This window comes from Pleurodeles waltl, chromosome 6 (assembly GCF_031143425.1).
Source record: "Pleurodeles waltl isolate 20211129_DDA chromosome 6, aPleWal1.hap1.20221129, whole genome shotgun sequence".
Taxonomy (NCBI): Eukaryota; Metazoa; Chordata; class Amphibia; order Caudata; family Salamandridae; genus Pleurodeles; species Pleurodeles waltl.
Genome location: NC_090445.1, coordinates 1,196,852,815 through 1,196,869,748, shown reverse-complemented (window position 1 = coordinate 1,196,869,748; position 16,934 = coordinate 1,196,852,815). Strand labels below are relative to the sequence as shown.

Here is a 16,934-nt window from a genome sequence, read left to right as displayed (position 1 = left end):
ACTATCCCATTTTGATACACAGATGGGTGGTGACATCAGACTGCCCTCTCAGTGCTAACTAAGGCATTTCGCAGAAAACTCTTCTGAGATCAATGAGACAATCTAGTGTTTCTCCTTTCATATTTGCCGGAAACACCTACTTCAGTGTCTTGTCCTAGATAACGCAACTCAACCAGAACAGTGACCTGTTTAGATCCAAGATTCCATGTGAACTCTCTGTGGGACCTGCCTTCTAGTTCAGTGGTTGTGTAATGTAGATTATGGTTTAAATGACGAATTCTAGCATGTTGGACAGTGTCAAATGTGGTACAAGTGAACCTAGGGAACTGTAAAATCTATCCAGGTGGATGTGTCATAAAAGTGGAAGGGACAAAATGATCAACTGTGAGGATACCGGCACATGAAGTGAAAGCTTCTAGAACCAATGCCTTGCTATTGGGGCAGCTTTAAAAAGGATCTACTGCAACCCAATTCCCAGCGGTCACTCTTTTATACCAGAATTGGAAACGGTTTGCCCTAAATGGGAGACTATCAGACAGAGGTAGGAAGGGACAAGGAGCTCCAAGGGCACAACCATTTGCACTCCTTGAAGTTCTGGATGAACCACTCAGCCCACGAAGTTATGTGTTAAAAGGTGTGATGTTCCGTGGAAAAAGCATGACTTCTACTACTCCTACCATGCCAGGCTTTTCACCTGAGCAGGCTGAAGGACAACACTGACAAGTAGACTTTTGGCCTTCACCACCCTCTACCCATCACCTTTCAAGGAATGCTAAACCCCCAAACCCTGGAGTGTGTAATGCAAAAAAAAATCTCAGTTACTTCATTCATGTATACTTTTCAAGGCTGCAGCAACATCCTTGCTTGCTAATAATGTCATGCAATGAATACGTGAATACTGTTCGGCTCATCGGGGCATAAATATATTCACTCTGGCGACTTCCGTACTATAATACTAAAAATGACAGAATAAGTATTTCCAAAAGAAGCAAGGACGAGTGAACAAGTAATGTTTTCCAACGGACAGTTTCTTAGCTTAGTGGGATGAATTGTAATATCAATGAGATTTTCAGAATCGTTCAAACCTTTAAACAATGTAAGGTCAGATCGGCTCAAGATGTATACAAGACGGTTAACATGCCCAGCGCAATCGCACCTTTGACACCTCACAACGTTTATTGGCTAAAAAAGGAGCAACAAAGAAAAAGGTCGCAACTGTCAGAGGGAAAGGGAGCGCTGATGGACAATAAGGCACATTTTCACCAGGGTACCTTAAGTGCTTTTCACTCTGTCTGAGTGCCGAAGCCAGATCGCATGTCAGTCTCTGTCGCAGAGCCCTTTTCAACAGTTACTGACGCACTTTGAACTATTATAACCAATGTTTCACAATTCTAAAGTGAATTTTCGCTGCCCAGCTAGAACACAATATTCTTTTTTTGCAGTGGTAATTAATAAACATTCTGAATTTGCAGTGAGCGACATTACAAATAGCACTGCGGAATTGCCTGGAAGCAGTTCTGAGCGGTCTAGCATCAGTGCAATGTATATGATCTGCCCTCACATACTGGAAAAGTGCACACTTACAATGCAAAAGGTGCTAGAAGGTTGCTTTTGCATGCGACCCTAGGAGCACAAAACGACATCAACTGGGATAAAATAAAATAAAAACCGCATGGGTGAACTTACCAGGACAAGCGGTCCGAGCCAGCGTCCAGGGAGCTGCTGAGTGCCGTGTTCTGCAAAAGTCCAAACAGAGAAGTCATTGATACCTGCTGCCATAAAGCGAAAACAGAAAAGCCGCTGAGTCCGCTCGAGACGCAACGAAGCCCTCGTCGTCAGTATAAATATTTTCCACGCGGGACGCTTGTCCAGCCACTCTATTTAAAGTATGGATTTAGCAATCTGACAAGTTTGGCAGCGCTCGGAGTTTCTCAGGCGGAGATAGATTCTCGCCAAGCCTATGTGGTGGTGTTTCCCAGCGCTCTCCCTTTGGTCTGCGGAATGAGTCATTGTAAGGAAAGCCAAGAAGACAGAAAGCCAGCTGGGCCCTGAGACACACGCTCATTATTATTTCCTGCCAAGCGTTCCTTTATTCTATAAGCCATATCGCGTGTCCACTACAAAGCGGTGTATGTTTCAAAACGTAACGATTCCGAAGTATTTGCTTCCTAACGGGGGCCATTTTGGGCGGGAACCACCTTAAGTGTCTGTGAGAGCGGAGGCTCCTCTCGCGGATATGTTTTGTGTCCGCTGGTCCCTATGAATGAATCATGATTCACAAGAAGCAATACCACATTTAAGATGCTTCACCCCTTACAAAGCAAATCTACGAAAACCCAAGAACACGTGTTCTAATAATCCGCGAATAGCAAGTAAAAGAAAACATGTGAAAGTAGAAGGGTGCCATATTAATCTCGTTGTTGGAAATCTTGCCTCACTGCCACGATTTGGCATCATGACCAAGTGTATCTAGTCTGTGACAGCATCTCATGCAAATGACTGTAATGTGGCACAGCAGGACAGGCAGCAGACATAAAGCAGTTGCTGAATGCCCCAAATAAATGTATGTCTCAGAAGCTTTTACAGGAAGCACAATTGTAAAATATAAACTCAAAATCCACCGAAAAACACATGAAGGGTGAAGATGCAAGGCCAGCCATGAAAGTAAAGTTTTATTCATTCATTTTTCACAGGAAGATGATCAGGAGTGTGCCATGTGTTTCGAATGCAGGTCCACTTTAAGACCAAATGAAATGCCTTTCAAACAACTGATGTGAAACTGTCTTCTCGGCGCGCTAATCTGTCATTTCTTACAGCGTCAGGGTAAGCCATGCAGTCAGACTGCTCAAGCACATCACCCATCCACCCCAGTCTGGCATTCCCCCCACAGAGAAGAGACTACTAGTGTTCTGTTAGATTTGGCATCACGAAATATGAAAGACGGTTCGTACCCTTTTGTCTGGTGATTTATAGAGTGTCTCCATTTTTTCTAAGTCTGCCTCTAACTCATTCTGGTACTGGCAGAGGTCTTTTTCTAGGTCAGTCTGGTAGAGAAGGAGAAGAGGGGAAAACAAAGGATCTGGATTAGGAAGAACACGATAACCCACCGCTCCTCTTCCAACAGCTGAAACTCACCAGCGACTCACCAGCCAAAGCTCAAACACCACAAACCGGTAGCACAGGTGACTCTTCATACACAAAGAGATGCATTTGGGCCCACATCACTTCCGCACTGCACATTCATTCTTTTCAATGCCAAATTCTCTGGGCGAGCACCTCAACGCTGGGTGAGCATCCCATTTCAAGAACACCCACAGTCAACAGGTTGCATGTTTGTTAGTGTTTAGTACAATTAATGCACCAAAAGAGAACACAAATGCAGACCTTAACTATGTTTTAAAAAACAGAGAACGCTCAAGTTAAAAGTAGGGACAACACTCACTGATTTACAGTGCTTGAAGAATTAGCTCGTGGTGAATTCAAAACCTGACAGACACAAAACACACAAAGGCAGAACAGAAAACAGCGGTTTATAGAGCCAGGTCATAGCAAAGACAAACAGAATTACCTTTCTATCCTCTATAGTAAGGATAGAGCAATCTCCAGGAGTATAATCCCATATCTTTTTTGGAGGCTGATGGAAAGCAGAGGAGGAAATGAGGAAGTGAGCGCTGAGAAGAAAAGACATCACAAGGCACTTGGAGACAGTTTACAACAGAGAGGCACATACAGCGTTTGCATTAATTCGGAGAGGAAAATGAAAGTAGGGTGAAACCAGGAGGAACAAAAACGTGGGTAATCTGCTAAGCAAAAGGCTGCCTGGCAAGCATGCAAAGAGTGGGCGGGTGAAATATTAGGAAGCACTGGGATGGTCTGCTGTTAGGGAGTAAGTGAAGCATTCCTGTCCAGCACTATCCTTTGGGTATGCTGCTTACCAAGCATTCCACTTATAAAATGAAATAATACATTTCTTGAAGCATTGCTTGCCGCGTATTTTCTTTAAAGTGGTGATTTGTCTGAAGCCTCTTAAAAAAGCTAGTTTTAACCGAAGAATACAAATACCTACCGCGTTAACAAACGGCTGAATGTCCATGTTTGCAGAACAGGGCAACGAGAACACATTGTTATCACTTTGGTTTAATGCCATTTCTATGATTGTTACTGATGTTATTTAGCATCGCATTAAAATGCAGCATCTAATAGGAGCAATATGTCCGAGGAGATGTGAAAGTGTATTTGGTTGCTTCTTGTCGTTTTGTGTCGTAAAATGCAGATATAGTATAATATTGCTAGTTACAAAGGTCACAAATTTATCCCTTTGCAATTTAACATCTCAGTAATATTTTTACATTTATTTAAAATTTATACCTGTGATGAAGTGGTTGCTGCTGAAGACTCTTTCATTTGGCAAGAAACTGCAACACAAATCTCTATTACACTAATAGCCCGTGCAAGCCAAAAACAAACATTATTTGCAGAGGGTTTAGCAGAGACAAAGCAGATGCTCCCTGGAATAATTTAATTTCCTCCACTACATCATTATACTGGATTCCTAAAACCAAATTGAAATAATGTGTGTTACTGGCTATAATGTAATTATGCTTGAAATATGCGCACTGGAAATGGAGTTTCGTGTTGCTGAAGAAGGCATCGAGAGAAGGGGCTCGCTACTGACAAGCCAGTACTGACTGGCTGACAAGAGGGCAGGCAACCTCTGATAATTTCAGCACCCACACTTGAGGCTTCAGCTGGGAAGGGCTAATATGAATTTACATATATATTAGTTTTTTTGTTAAAAATATATAGACAATGGAAGGCTTTCACGTAGCCTTAATATGTTAATAGCAAGCCCGCAATAGAGTATCGAGCCAAAATAGGGAGCCACCCTTCAAACTAGAGACAGTTAATGTATTTTAACATTATTTTAACATTATATACCAACGTGATTGTCGGGAAATCTAAAGCTCACAATCCCAATCCTACTGACCAAACTGTGCCCCTGGTTGGACTCCTTTGCAGACACTCCCCATCAAGAAAGTGAGAGGCTTGCAAGGAAAGGCAAAGAGCAGAATGAAAGAATGATGCTGCGTACCCTGGTGAATTATGCACACATCTCATGTTTGTAAGGACTGGAACATGAAGGGAGATAAGGTGGTAATTGTGTTTGGTGTTTAACTTAATTCTCTGAGAACGCATATGGGACAATTATTACTAGGCGTCCCATTATTAACGCAGATTATCCTTTCAAATATTTTGTTGAAATATCAGATTTTGCTCCAGGTATCAGACTTTATTTCTTATCCTGTAACCCAACTGCAATAATATCAACTGAATAAAACTGTTCAGCGTGCATGTAGGTGTCTCCTGGAGTCGAGTTGTTTCATATTTTTTAAAATAAAATTAACTTTACATTTCTATCTACACTTATCTTGAAAAATTACATATGGGCCAATTGCTTAGCATGCACTGCATAAACTCACGTGAAAGCTGATATGTTTGACGGTTATACAATAGGATCACTTATACCCGTCAAGTAACAGGTCATTGAACTTAGGACTGCAACACCTGAAGATTTATTAGTGCTCGGACTTGGGACTTAGGACGGGAGCAGTCTGCAAGGAAGTCTCTCCCCCAGGGTATTTTGGGGAATGGTGTGGTCTTTGGACTGAAGTAAGCTTTTGTTGGGCTATTTTGGGCTTTATTGTAGCCCAATATATAGCCAGCCATTTTAAGGCGGGCCACCATTTTATTGGTGACACAGGGGCTGGTTGTAGTGCAGGTGCAAAAATCAGTAAGTAGGTTTTGGTAGTACAAGGAGGTTAGGGTTCAGTTAGCTTTATAAGTAAACAAAGTTAACATTTGTAATGAAGGGCTTTTGCTTTCTATATCGGACGAAAAGTTGCTAAGAGTATTAAAGTTGTTGGAGGAGGCAGGCCGCAGTGACAAAACGGCCTCCATTATTGCACAGGAGTGCGGGCGGCCTTCATGGAGGGTGTCCGGGGTGTGGCGGCCGCTGTGTGCGCCTGCCAGCCTGAAAGGACGATGCCCAGGACACCAGTGTCAGTAAGTTGGAGAGGGCGCCTTTGAGAGCTTAGTCAGGACATCAGGGGGGCAGGGGCCCGTGAGATACTGACTTTGCGGGGCCCACTCATGTGGTGAGTGGCGACCTCTCCGTTGCCTGGGCTGAGCTCGGAGGTCGGACAGCAGGCAGTGAAGAAAGCGGCGGATGATTTGGTGGCTCGAGGCAGCGCTATTGTGAACATGCGTGCTGCGAGCAAAAAGGGGCGGGGCCGAGGTGGGGCCTGGAATATTAACCCTGTAGGCAGCACAGCTTTAGTGCTGTCTTTGGAGGCAACAGAAAAGGGGGGTCAAAGAAGTTAAAGGGAGTTTTGGGGGGGGGGGGTGTTTAAAACATTAAACTGATAGCTCAGGCACCGCGGAAAGTTTTAGGTCTATGGCAAGCTTACAGCATGCAGGAGCTGTTAGCGGCAGCGTCACGTGAGGTGCAGGGTCTGATTCAGAGGATTCTTACTGGAGTCCATGGGTAGAGCAGAGGGTGGAGGGGATTGCAAAATCTAGTGGGATCTTGGTGGGATTCTCATAATACTGAGGCTAATTAGACTTCAGTATCAGGGTTGGGTGGGGCAATAGGTGCAGGTGGGGTGACAGCTAGTATTGATATAGCGCAGTTAGAATGGAGTGAAGAAGGGATGAGTGAAGAGGAGATAAAGGTGCAGTTTTGTGAACCTAAAAGACCGGTTAAGATTTATGGTAGAAGTGTGGTTGGGGCAGATGTGCAAGGTAGGCGGAAAGGTTTAGAGGTGAGGGTGCAGACAGGTGTTGAAGTACGTAGGAAACTGGGGAGGCAGGTAGGTGTGGAGGGTAGGAAGGATGAGCTTTTAGTGGTTCTGACCGGCACGCTGGACAATTTATCATTCATGCAGTGCAAGGCGGCGTGGGACACAGCGGACTCGAGGAAGCTTTGTTCAGCTCCACAGCCCTAGGGGAAGAGGCAGCGCAGCCCAAGGCAGCCAGCCTGACAGCGGCGAGGGACATAGTGGCGGATCACCTGCGTGACAGGGGAATCAGGCCGCCCCCCTGACGTCACTAAACACAGGAATAACACTGCATTATGGATGCGGCAAGAGAGGTCACAAGGGGCCTCTTTCAGCACGTAGTACATAGTTATCACGCTGGTGCACCCGGGAGTAACAGCGCAGGTAAGGGTGCGGGCAAGTTCCCCTCAGGCAGGTGATTTTGCAACAGAAGATGTTAATGTGTTGGATTACAATGAAGAGAGTATGGAAGAAGGGGAAATCAGTGAAAGGGACGCACGATAAGGAGGAACAGAGGTGGTGTGCGGGTGGGGGGTGTCTCTTGTTGTGCCTTATATGTTTCAGCATGATCAGGCTCGTGCGCCAAAAGTTGGCTTGGAGGCAGCGTTGAGGCAGAGGCAACTGGCAAGGCGAAACTGCTAAAGAGGGGGCCTTGGCACCAGGTAAGCCTTTTTGCTCGAAGACCCAGGTTAAAAAAGTGTCAGTTGGCGTTGAGGCGAAATGGTCGCAGGAAGGCAGGGAGGCATGCTTTAAAAAAGGAGTATATGTGCTGGGCACAGGTGTGGGCACAGAAGAAAAAGAAAGGGAGTTAGATACAAAAGGGCAAGGGAAAGGGATAGGTGGGCAGGGGCAGTCAGTAGGGGCTCGTGCAGGAAGTACAGGTGAATGAACAGGGACAGAAGAAAAACTGGAGAGCAAGGAGATTAATGTAAAGAAGTTGCCCTACATGGGTACCTCTAAACCTTTAGGGGCACATTTGATGGTTTCTACGAAGGAAAAGATTTGGAATGGAGAGTATGTAGAAATGTTAAAATTGTTACACAGGGAAGTAAGCGCAAACAAAGGTTCAAAAGAAGAAGAAGAACACTAGCTAGCAAAAAGACCGAAGGTGTCGGTTATGATCGAGAACTGGACAGCAGCATTCCTGATATATGCCAGAGTAAATTGCAAGAAATATCCCAATCGCTCAGTCGTGTTATTTAAGTATATGCCAACTACGGTGGGTATGCCTGGGTGCAATACGATGAGAAGTTCAGGGCTAGAATGGCAGCACATCCCGAAATGCAGTGGGGGGAGATTGATGGGGATTTATGGCAGCATACGATGGAACCGGCAAAGTTCAGCAAAACAGTATTCACGGCCAGCGGTTTCCCCATAGTACATTGGCCCTTTCACGGCCGTCCGACTCGTAGGGGAGTGGGGTCAGCAAAGTCACAGTCCCAAACGACCAGCACGGCCCCTTCTCACATCAGAGCATGCTGGGACTTTAACAAAGGAGCATGTACTAGGGAATACTGTAAGTTCCGTCCCAAATGCTCCAAATGCAGGGAGACACACACGTTGGTCAACTGCTTTGGCAATTCTCACGGTGTGCCAGCGGGACAGTGGCAGTCTCAGCAAAGTGGGTTCAGCTCACAGTCAAATCATGGGATTAGTTTCTGGGGAGGTTGGAGCTGTCACGGTACTGGGTGGAAGGGCTCCTACACCAATTGACATTGACAAGCTTCTGTTCTGATTGGACTTGTATGACAAAAAGGACGACTCTAGATTGTTGAGAGAGGGTTTCTTATAGAGTTGGAGGTTGGGATATCAAGGTCCCAGGACACATAGATGGGCGACAAATCCTGAAATCCGCGAGTCAGCATAGGCTTGTGGTGTGTGACAAGTTGGATAAAGGAGTTCGGGAAGATAGAATGGCAGGTCCTTTTTTGGACTGGCCATTAGATTACCTGATTGTTTCACCGACTGGAGGGGTCCCTAAAAAAGAAAAAGGACAATTTAGGTTGATTCAGCATCTGTCCTGACCATAGGGTCATTCAATTAACAATTTAATCCTGAATGACTTGGTGTCAGTTTCTTACTCTTCAGTGGACGTCCCCATGCAATTGCTGGAGCAGGTCGGACAGGGGGCATTGATGGCGAAGTGGATGTAAAGTCGGTCTTTCGCCTGTTGCCGGTACACCCTTCTGATTTCCAGCTCCTTGGGTTACAGTTTGAAGTTTGCTGGTATGTGGCTATAGCTCTGCCAATGTGCTGCTCTATTTCTTGTGCTTTATTTGAGTGTTTCAGCACATTCTTGCAATGGCTCTTTACTCATTTAACAGGTCACAATAGTATCACACATTATTTAGATGGCTTTTTCATTGTGGGCAAGAAGGGATCTGGGAAGTGTCATGACATGTTGGAGAGCTTTTGAGTGATAATGGCAGATGTGGGACTGCCTCTGGCGCCAGAAAAAACAGTGGGCCCTTCTCAGATATTGTCATTTCTAGGTATTGAAATTGACTCAGAAGTAATGTTACTGCTGGAGGACAAGAAGGTTGCAATGAGATTATTATTTGATGAGATGTTGAGGAAGCTTAATTTTGCTTCAGAGTGGTACAGGCAGGAAGAGGTTTTTGCATGAGACTGGGCCTCTCTTTGCAAGGAAAACAATTACCACATCATCATGTTCACCTGCAGGTGGGGGTGAAGGAAGATTTGAGGATGTAGCACTTCTTTTTGGAATCCTTTAACAGCATTCCATTGAGTTCATGGCAAGATTTACAATGGGAGGCACAAATCTTCTCGGATGCAGCCGGAAGCTGCGGATTTGGCATTTATTGGCATGGCAAGTGGTGTGCTGAGGAATGGCCAGAGAGTGGGGGGACGCTGTATTGAATTTTTTGAGCTATTTCCAGTGGTGGTGGCAGTGGTGTTATGGGGGTCAGTTTTGGCACACAAACGAGTCCTATTTTGAGTTGAGAATCTGGCTGTGGTACAGGTTATCAATAGACAATCTGCGAGAGATCACCAAGTCCTGAAACCTTTGAGGGTTTTTGTTTTGGCTTGTCTCAGACATAAAATTGCATTTTGTTCTTTACATGTGCCAGGTGTGGACAATGACAGTGCGGATGCTTTGTATCGTTCACAGTGGAGGAGATTCAGTGGGCTGGTTTGGACACGGATGGCAGTAGAGCTGAGGAGGATAGGAGACAGCGGATATTACAACTGGTTTGGAATTCCACAGCAGAGTCTAACAGGTTGTCATATGCCCAGGCATGGGTGGAATTCCTGAATTCTGGGGCATCGTAGGTTGTGGGCTTGGGATAGGGAGGAAGATGTTGTGCAGTACATATTGACGTTAATTGGCAAACAACAATCAAGGGTTACCACTGCAGGAAATTAGCAGGCGTCGCCTTTATGGGTAAAATGCTTTGGGGTTACCATCATGCTCATGGGCCTTTATTTATTGTATGTAAGAGAGGCTTTAGCAGCTACTTTCAAGTTATGGAGGCTTCTAGTGTTAGAGGGGGCAGGAAAGTCCTTTAAGGACTTGTCTTGATTGGCGGGTGGAGGACAGGTTATACTCATTTTGTTCAGTTCATGGTTGGGCTAGGGGCAGGGCAAGCTGAAGAGACCGGGGTACATAGGACCAAACACGGACGGAGAGCTTTTCAAGCTTGGTTGCATATGTTATGCATGCAGAGGTTTACAGGTTTACCATATCAAAGTGCTGTTATAATTAAAACGAGTTTAGAGCAAAGGTGGGAAATTTGCATTGATAATGGTTGGTACAGGGAGGGTTCTTTAGGGGAGGTAGTGGAGGTTATAGAATAGGTTCATGTATAGTGAGGTTTTTAGTTTTGGAGGGCTAAGGCCAGGTTTGTTGTTGTGGTTGTGCACATAAGCCAATAAAAGTGGCCTTTTTCACACAATTACTCGCAGTATTCTTTGAGTGCATCTTATTCCCCAATTGAATGTTCAGAACTGCACCGCAAATGAGAATCCCATCTTTGCTGCCAACATTTAATGAAGTGAGCCTGAAAACGCAGGTGCTCCATGTGATGGCCTAGCGCTTGCTAGTGATTAGTGACATGAGTGTAAAGGTGCACAACTGATCAGTGAAAACCCAACAAAACATTGGATGTAGTTAGAGTTATAAACACCAACTACAATGTGCAGTTCAGGTATAGGTATTGTGTATTAAATGTCCAACCGACAAGTTTGTAAACACAATGACATTTATAGCCTAATTAGGTGGCGTCTGTTGAAGTGCTGAGACAATGCTGATCCCTATAAGTAATGGTAGGATTGTTATGTATCACTGACAGATTCATATGGATATATCCACCATAGCACTTTTCTGACTCCATGATTAGCCACTTTGAGAATACTGCCTTCACGTTGTCCTGATGAAGACGCTGAACTTCATTAACCTTCGGGTCAAAACAGTTCCGTACAAATTAACTGGACAGCCCTACACCACTGGACGGTGTAGCTACCTGTACTTACAGCCAACATTTGTTCTTGTTTTCACAGAGCAGGAGGGCTGATATTAGCTTTACTGCCTTTAGCTGTCCAATAAGAACAGCTGTAAATGACCTGTCTCCTCTTTATGGGCTCCTGGTTGTGACTCAGGCCCCTTCTGTGGGTGGGTAATGATTACAAATAGCCTTTGTTGCTCAAAACTGCTGGCAATAATGTTTAATTAGCACCCAGAGTAGAACAATATACCCTGGACATCCAATCAGAATGCTTTCTTCAAGCGCAAATAATACACATTTACGCTTGCTCTGGTAGACTCATCTTAAGTTAGCTTGAGGCCTGGAGCCAACACTTAACACAGGTAACTGTCAATGCTTCTTCCGTTTATGTCATGTGCAAAAATACCTTTTTTTAAAGTACTTAAAATATGTAATTGGAGGGAAGGCAAAAACATGTTGTTTGGCTCCATCTAGTGGTCTGGCAAAGTAAGGTTCATTATTAATGACTACAATAGTTTTATGAATAATGTTGCCTAGGGATAGAGGGTGCATGGTGCATAATGCCTCATCCCCCTCACCCTCTTTTTGTGGTGGTCCTGTGCTCTGGAAGCGTATCGAATGGCTGCCTGCTCTCTGATCTTTCAGTATTATGCAGACTTCCATTGTTGTGTAGTACATTCTCAACCCAGGGCCATAAAGAAAAATAATGATGCCCTACTGCGGAATGTGAAATGGGGCCTCTGAGTCTTCCATATCTGAATGGGGGCCCCTTTCAATGGTTGAATGGCCACTGCCGAGTCCCCTGCACTGCCTGCATTACACCCCTTTGCCAATCCTTAGAAGTTCTTTGCCCACTCTCTCTACCTCGAGCGTCTTACTACAGCTCAAGGTTCTTCAAATTGGGGAGTGGGTCCCCCTAGAGGGGCCTCAAGTCATCCCAGAAGGGGCACCAGGCTCTGGCCAAAAGAAGCGTTATGCAGATAACAGTGCTTTGTTTTAAGCAGAAAATAATTTATTTCATTTTTAAAAAGGTAACAGAACTTAACAGCAATGTTTAAGTAAGTCTAGACATTAAATTTAAATACTGCCAACTTAATACACTAAATGGTGAAAAATTCAAAATGTAGCCAATTGTAATACATATCCAACTTCCTACGTGACTCAGACTGAAAGGTTTCTCTCGTCGTCTTCTTATTTAGATGCTAATACACGTTTAGGCATTTTTGGTAATCTTCACCCTTCCACCTTACATTTTCATATAACCGTTTGTTTGCTCCACACATCAGGAAGACATGGGCAGTGTTCTCATTGGCTCAGGTTTGGTTCTAACTAAACCTACATCACTAGCCCATTAGGGCAACTGTTTTTTTCTGGCAATATACAGCTGAAGGCCTTCTTCACTGAGAGCCAACACACAGAGCTACATATTATGCAGTAGACCTTGTTATTTCACTACAGAATATTTATGGTTAATGGTTCCTGTGTACAGCAAACTATTCCAAGTTCTAATACCTCCTAGGCTTCTTTAAGAATCTTTTTACATCTTTGTGAAAGATGAGGGTCCAGATTTAGCACTGTTATCGGAAAGGAAGGAGGTCTCCATCAAATGCATCACTTATACCTCACCTCCTCATTACACAACATCCCAGTGACCTCCAGAAAGTGAATTCTACCTTCACATTTAAGACATCCAGAAAATAGTTTTAGAAATGATGGTCTCACTCGGGCACCCTTGGAGACTTTAAAAGGCAAAGATATGGGTAGGATGGTGTGGGAAAAACACCCAGAAGATCCAGCAGTTTGGAAAGAACGAAAGAGGAAGCAATACAGTTTCGGGATGATGAACAGTCCAATAACCACAAGGGCTGGATGGATCTATTTTGCCATTATGGGCACTGGAGGAGGGACTCAAGTGGTTATAAGTGGCAAAGGATGTTGCATGTGTGAGATACTGCAGAACATTTTAGTGCCAGAACAGCTACAATTATCATCATGAGTTGTTGCATCTTGGTATGGTAACTCCCAGGCAAGGTAGATGCAATTGCAAGCATAGTGTGAATATCTGAATCTCCAGGTGAGAGTTCCTGATTGAGTACACTAAGAGTGGTGTCAGCCCGCTGCAGGGATGTTGGTGAGCCTATAGTGAGTGGAGCAGCTGGTGGCGGTGGGGTGTTCTGTGACCGTGCAGGACAGAGACTGGGAATGTATGTATGGGGTTGCCTGGAGGTACGTCACAGAGATGTGGGAGTGAGCTGTGCTGTCTTTTGACAGTGGGTGAGCAGGAAAGGCAATGGTATTATGTTAGGAAAATAGTGGCGCTTTCACCACGAAAGTGAAATCTTAACAACTAAAGATCTCTTTAATGTCAATTGTTGTCGCTGGAGCATGTGTTATTTGAGGAGCCTTAACATTTCCAGAGAATTAGACCACACTGTGAGACCCTAACTTAGGTGCTAGGTATATAATGTCTGGTCATTGCCTCTTTAGGGAAAGCAATCAGCAGAGGTCAATAAAGAAACCTGCATGCCAGGCTCACATTCATAGTGATTTAACTGGGTAATTGAGGACCACCTTACACTACAGTATGAGGTCAGACTCATGTAACTTTTACAACATCACACGACCTTAGTGGTAGGTCTACCAATGATCCAGACACCACTCACGTGCTCACAGATCACAATGACAAACCGTTGACCACGAAAAAAAAAACTCTTGGAGACAAGCAAAAAATACACATTAGACCAATAGAAGCCTACACGTTTAGGAAAGGACAGCAAACTTTAAGGCTATAAACTCACAGACTACGCTTAAGGCTGAAGGTAGCACTACCCAAGCCCTCACCGGAGCACACTCTTTTTTCAGCAACCCCATAAAGCTTTTCAGTAACAGCGCCAATGGTCTCTTGGAAATGCTAGATGTTGCCTGTAAAAAGCTAGGTAACATTATGTTTATGTTTCTGTGCTGGAGCTACAGATGTGGAAGGTTTAAGTGATGTCATACTCTGCACCACATTGCATCACAAGCCCCATTTTTGTAAAATTAATGCAGATGAAACACACATTCATCTACTGCCATACGTGGATGAGGCCATTTGTGATTTTGTCTTTGCTTGGAGCTTATTTTTCCGTTTACAATTGGAAGTCTGAAGCAGCAGGTATCAGTGTTTAATTATCAGAATCAATGAAAGTATATACATGTCTATTGTATCATGTTGCGCATGATTTCGCAGCTCCAGCCTTGATAACTTAATTGTAATTGAGGGAGAAGTATTCTATTCACCATACACAATCTTTTTTTCTGCAAGGATGCTACATGAATGAATAGATTAATTGGAAAAAATGGAAAGTAAGGCAAAGGCAGCATAGACAGTCACTGAACACACACACACACACACACAAACACGGTTGCAATCATGCACATACACAAACACCCCTGTCTACTCTCTCTCTCTTGTTCTCTCTCTCTTTCAGAGGAGATTCCCACAAATGTTCAAAACAAAGGCTCAAACTCTTGGCAGCTCAAAAGAAACAAAAAGTTCATTGAGAGACAAAGGGGGGTCATTATGATCATTGGCGGTCCGGACCGCCATGCTGGCGGTGGCAGAAATTACCGCCACTGGCATGGCGGTCCGGATCGCCATATAATGTTCATGGCGCGACCGCCACAGGCGGATCTCTGCCACCGCCACGCTACCGCCACCAGGCAGCCTGACGATGGCGGAATTCCTTATCCGAAAGGGCAGCGCTGCAAGCAGCGCTGCCTGCCAGATAAAGAACCTGTGTCCACCAGCCTTTCCCTGTCGGTGTCCCCTGCCAGGAAAAGGCTGGCAGAATCGAGGCCCCTGCACTGGCCATGCATTTGGCATGGGCAGTGCAGGGGCCCCCGTGCACAACCCCGTCGTGCATGTCACTGCCCGATTTACGGGCAGTGATATGATATGCGCGACGGGTGCTGCTGCACCCACCACACTGCAACATTGACAACAGCTCCATGTGGAGCCATCGGCAATGTCCAGGCCCAGCATTCCACAGGGCGGCTGGCGGAACTGATGAATGTTTTTTATTGGGCCGGCGGGGTCCTCAACGGGTTGGCGGTCTGTGTTTAGACCGGCAGCATCAACATGGTGGGAAATCCCACTGTGTTCATAATGAGGGCCAAAATCTCATGGACTGTCATGAGGTTGCTATCCTCATTGTTCCTGCTGCCTTCCTTGATGTGCATCTGTTTGCTAGAAACACTTGCAGAAATATCCCTCAAACGCACCTCATATGAAGATGTCTTACAGTGTTCTTCATCATTACTTTCTGGAGAACCTCTCTTACATCTACTCACCATTGTCAATGCTTCCCTCACACCAGATATCTTCTCCGAAACACTCAAGACAGGCCAGATGTTCCCACTCTTAAATAAACCTCCACTAGACCCTAATGACCTTCAACTACCAGCCCATTGCTCATCTAAACAGGAAATAACATTACTGGAGTTCTAAACATTCATCTTCACAGAATGTGACATCACTGGGTTTGCCACCATCCATGTACACAGGAAGTGACATCACTGGTTTCCCACCAACACGGTCTTTAACAGAGGAAGCAAAGCAAGAGGACTTCATTTCAGACTGTCCAACTGCACAAGAAGTGACATCGCTAGAGGTCCCCATCATCCATCTGCAAAGGAAGTGACATCACTGGATTTCCCATCATCCATCCACACAGGGAGTGACATAACTAAATTCCCCATCATCCATCTGCACAGGAAGTGACATAACTGGATTCCTCATCATCCATCTGCACAGGAAGAGACATCAGTGGTTTCCTCCTAAAACCATCTTTAAAAGAAGAAGCCAAGCAAAAGGACTTAATTTTCTATTGCCCATTTGAATGTAAAGTGACATCACTGAATTAACCATCATTCATCTGCACCAGAAGGGACACTGCTGAATTTTACATCACCCATCTGCACAGGAACTGACATGATTGGACTTCCTATCATCCATATGCAAAGGAAATGACATCACTAGTTTCCCACCAAAACAGTCTTAAAATGAAGAAGCTATACAAGCAAACTTCATTTCTCAAAGCCCATTTGCACAGGAAGTGACATCACTGTTTTTCTCTTAATCGATCTGGACAGAAAATTACATTACAGGATTTCCCATTACCCAGCCACACAGGAAGTGACCACTGGGTTCCCACCCATGATACCCTGCACTCTTTCCAGAACCTATTTAATGTGGTTGCAGCATGGGCACACAGTGGATGCAGGAAAGGCAGGCCCGTCTGCAGCTGGCATCCTGGTTCTCCCCTTACACACTGCTACCCTGCTGCGCCTCTCTGTGATCTTAACATGGGCCGCAGCTCACCACACTGCTGCCTCACTGCACTATAAAACACAGAAGAAGCATTCACATGCACCACCGGCAAGTTTTAGTTTTCATGCACTCTCCGATGCCCTACACCCACAAATCCTGCACCAACAGCACCAAACAGCAACCAGCACCTCATTCAGTCGCACTAAAAAAACAGCGACCTGCTCACACAGCCCAGCAGCGTCACACCTCACAAGACCTTTGCAGCAAGCTATCAGAATTCTTCTTTATTAAAATCTCCTCCAAATACAGCAGCTTCAACCC

General features: G+C 44.9%; 1 protein-coding gene across 32 annotated transcripts in view; it reads right to left on the bottom strand.

The window, feature by feature from the left end:
• SORBS1 (sorbin and SH3 domain containing 1) overlaps positions 1-16,934 on the bottom strand; it is a 794,498-nt gene that overhangs the window by 179,883 nt on the left and 597,681 nt on the right. For 27 of the 32 annotated variants that reach the window (XM_069240476.1, XM_069240479.1, XM_069240480.1 and 24 more), the window contains 3 exons: positions 3,569-3,634; positions 2,952-3,044; positions 1,687-1,736 (listed from right to left, as the gene is read on the bottom strand). In XM_069240476.1, the coding sequence (XP_069096577.1) occupies positions 1,687-1,736; positions 2,952-3,044; positions 3,569-3,634 (209 nt within the window). The remainder of the gene's footprint in view (positions 1-1,686; positions 1,737-2,951; positions 3,045-3,568; positions 3,635-16,934) is intronic. The other 5 variants (XM_069240458.1, XM_069240462.1, XM_069240467.1 and 2 more) reach the window with 2 other exon arrangements.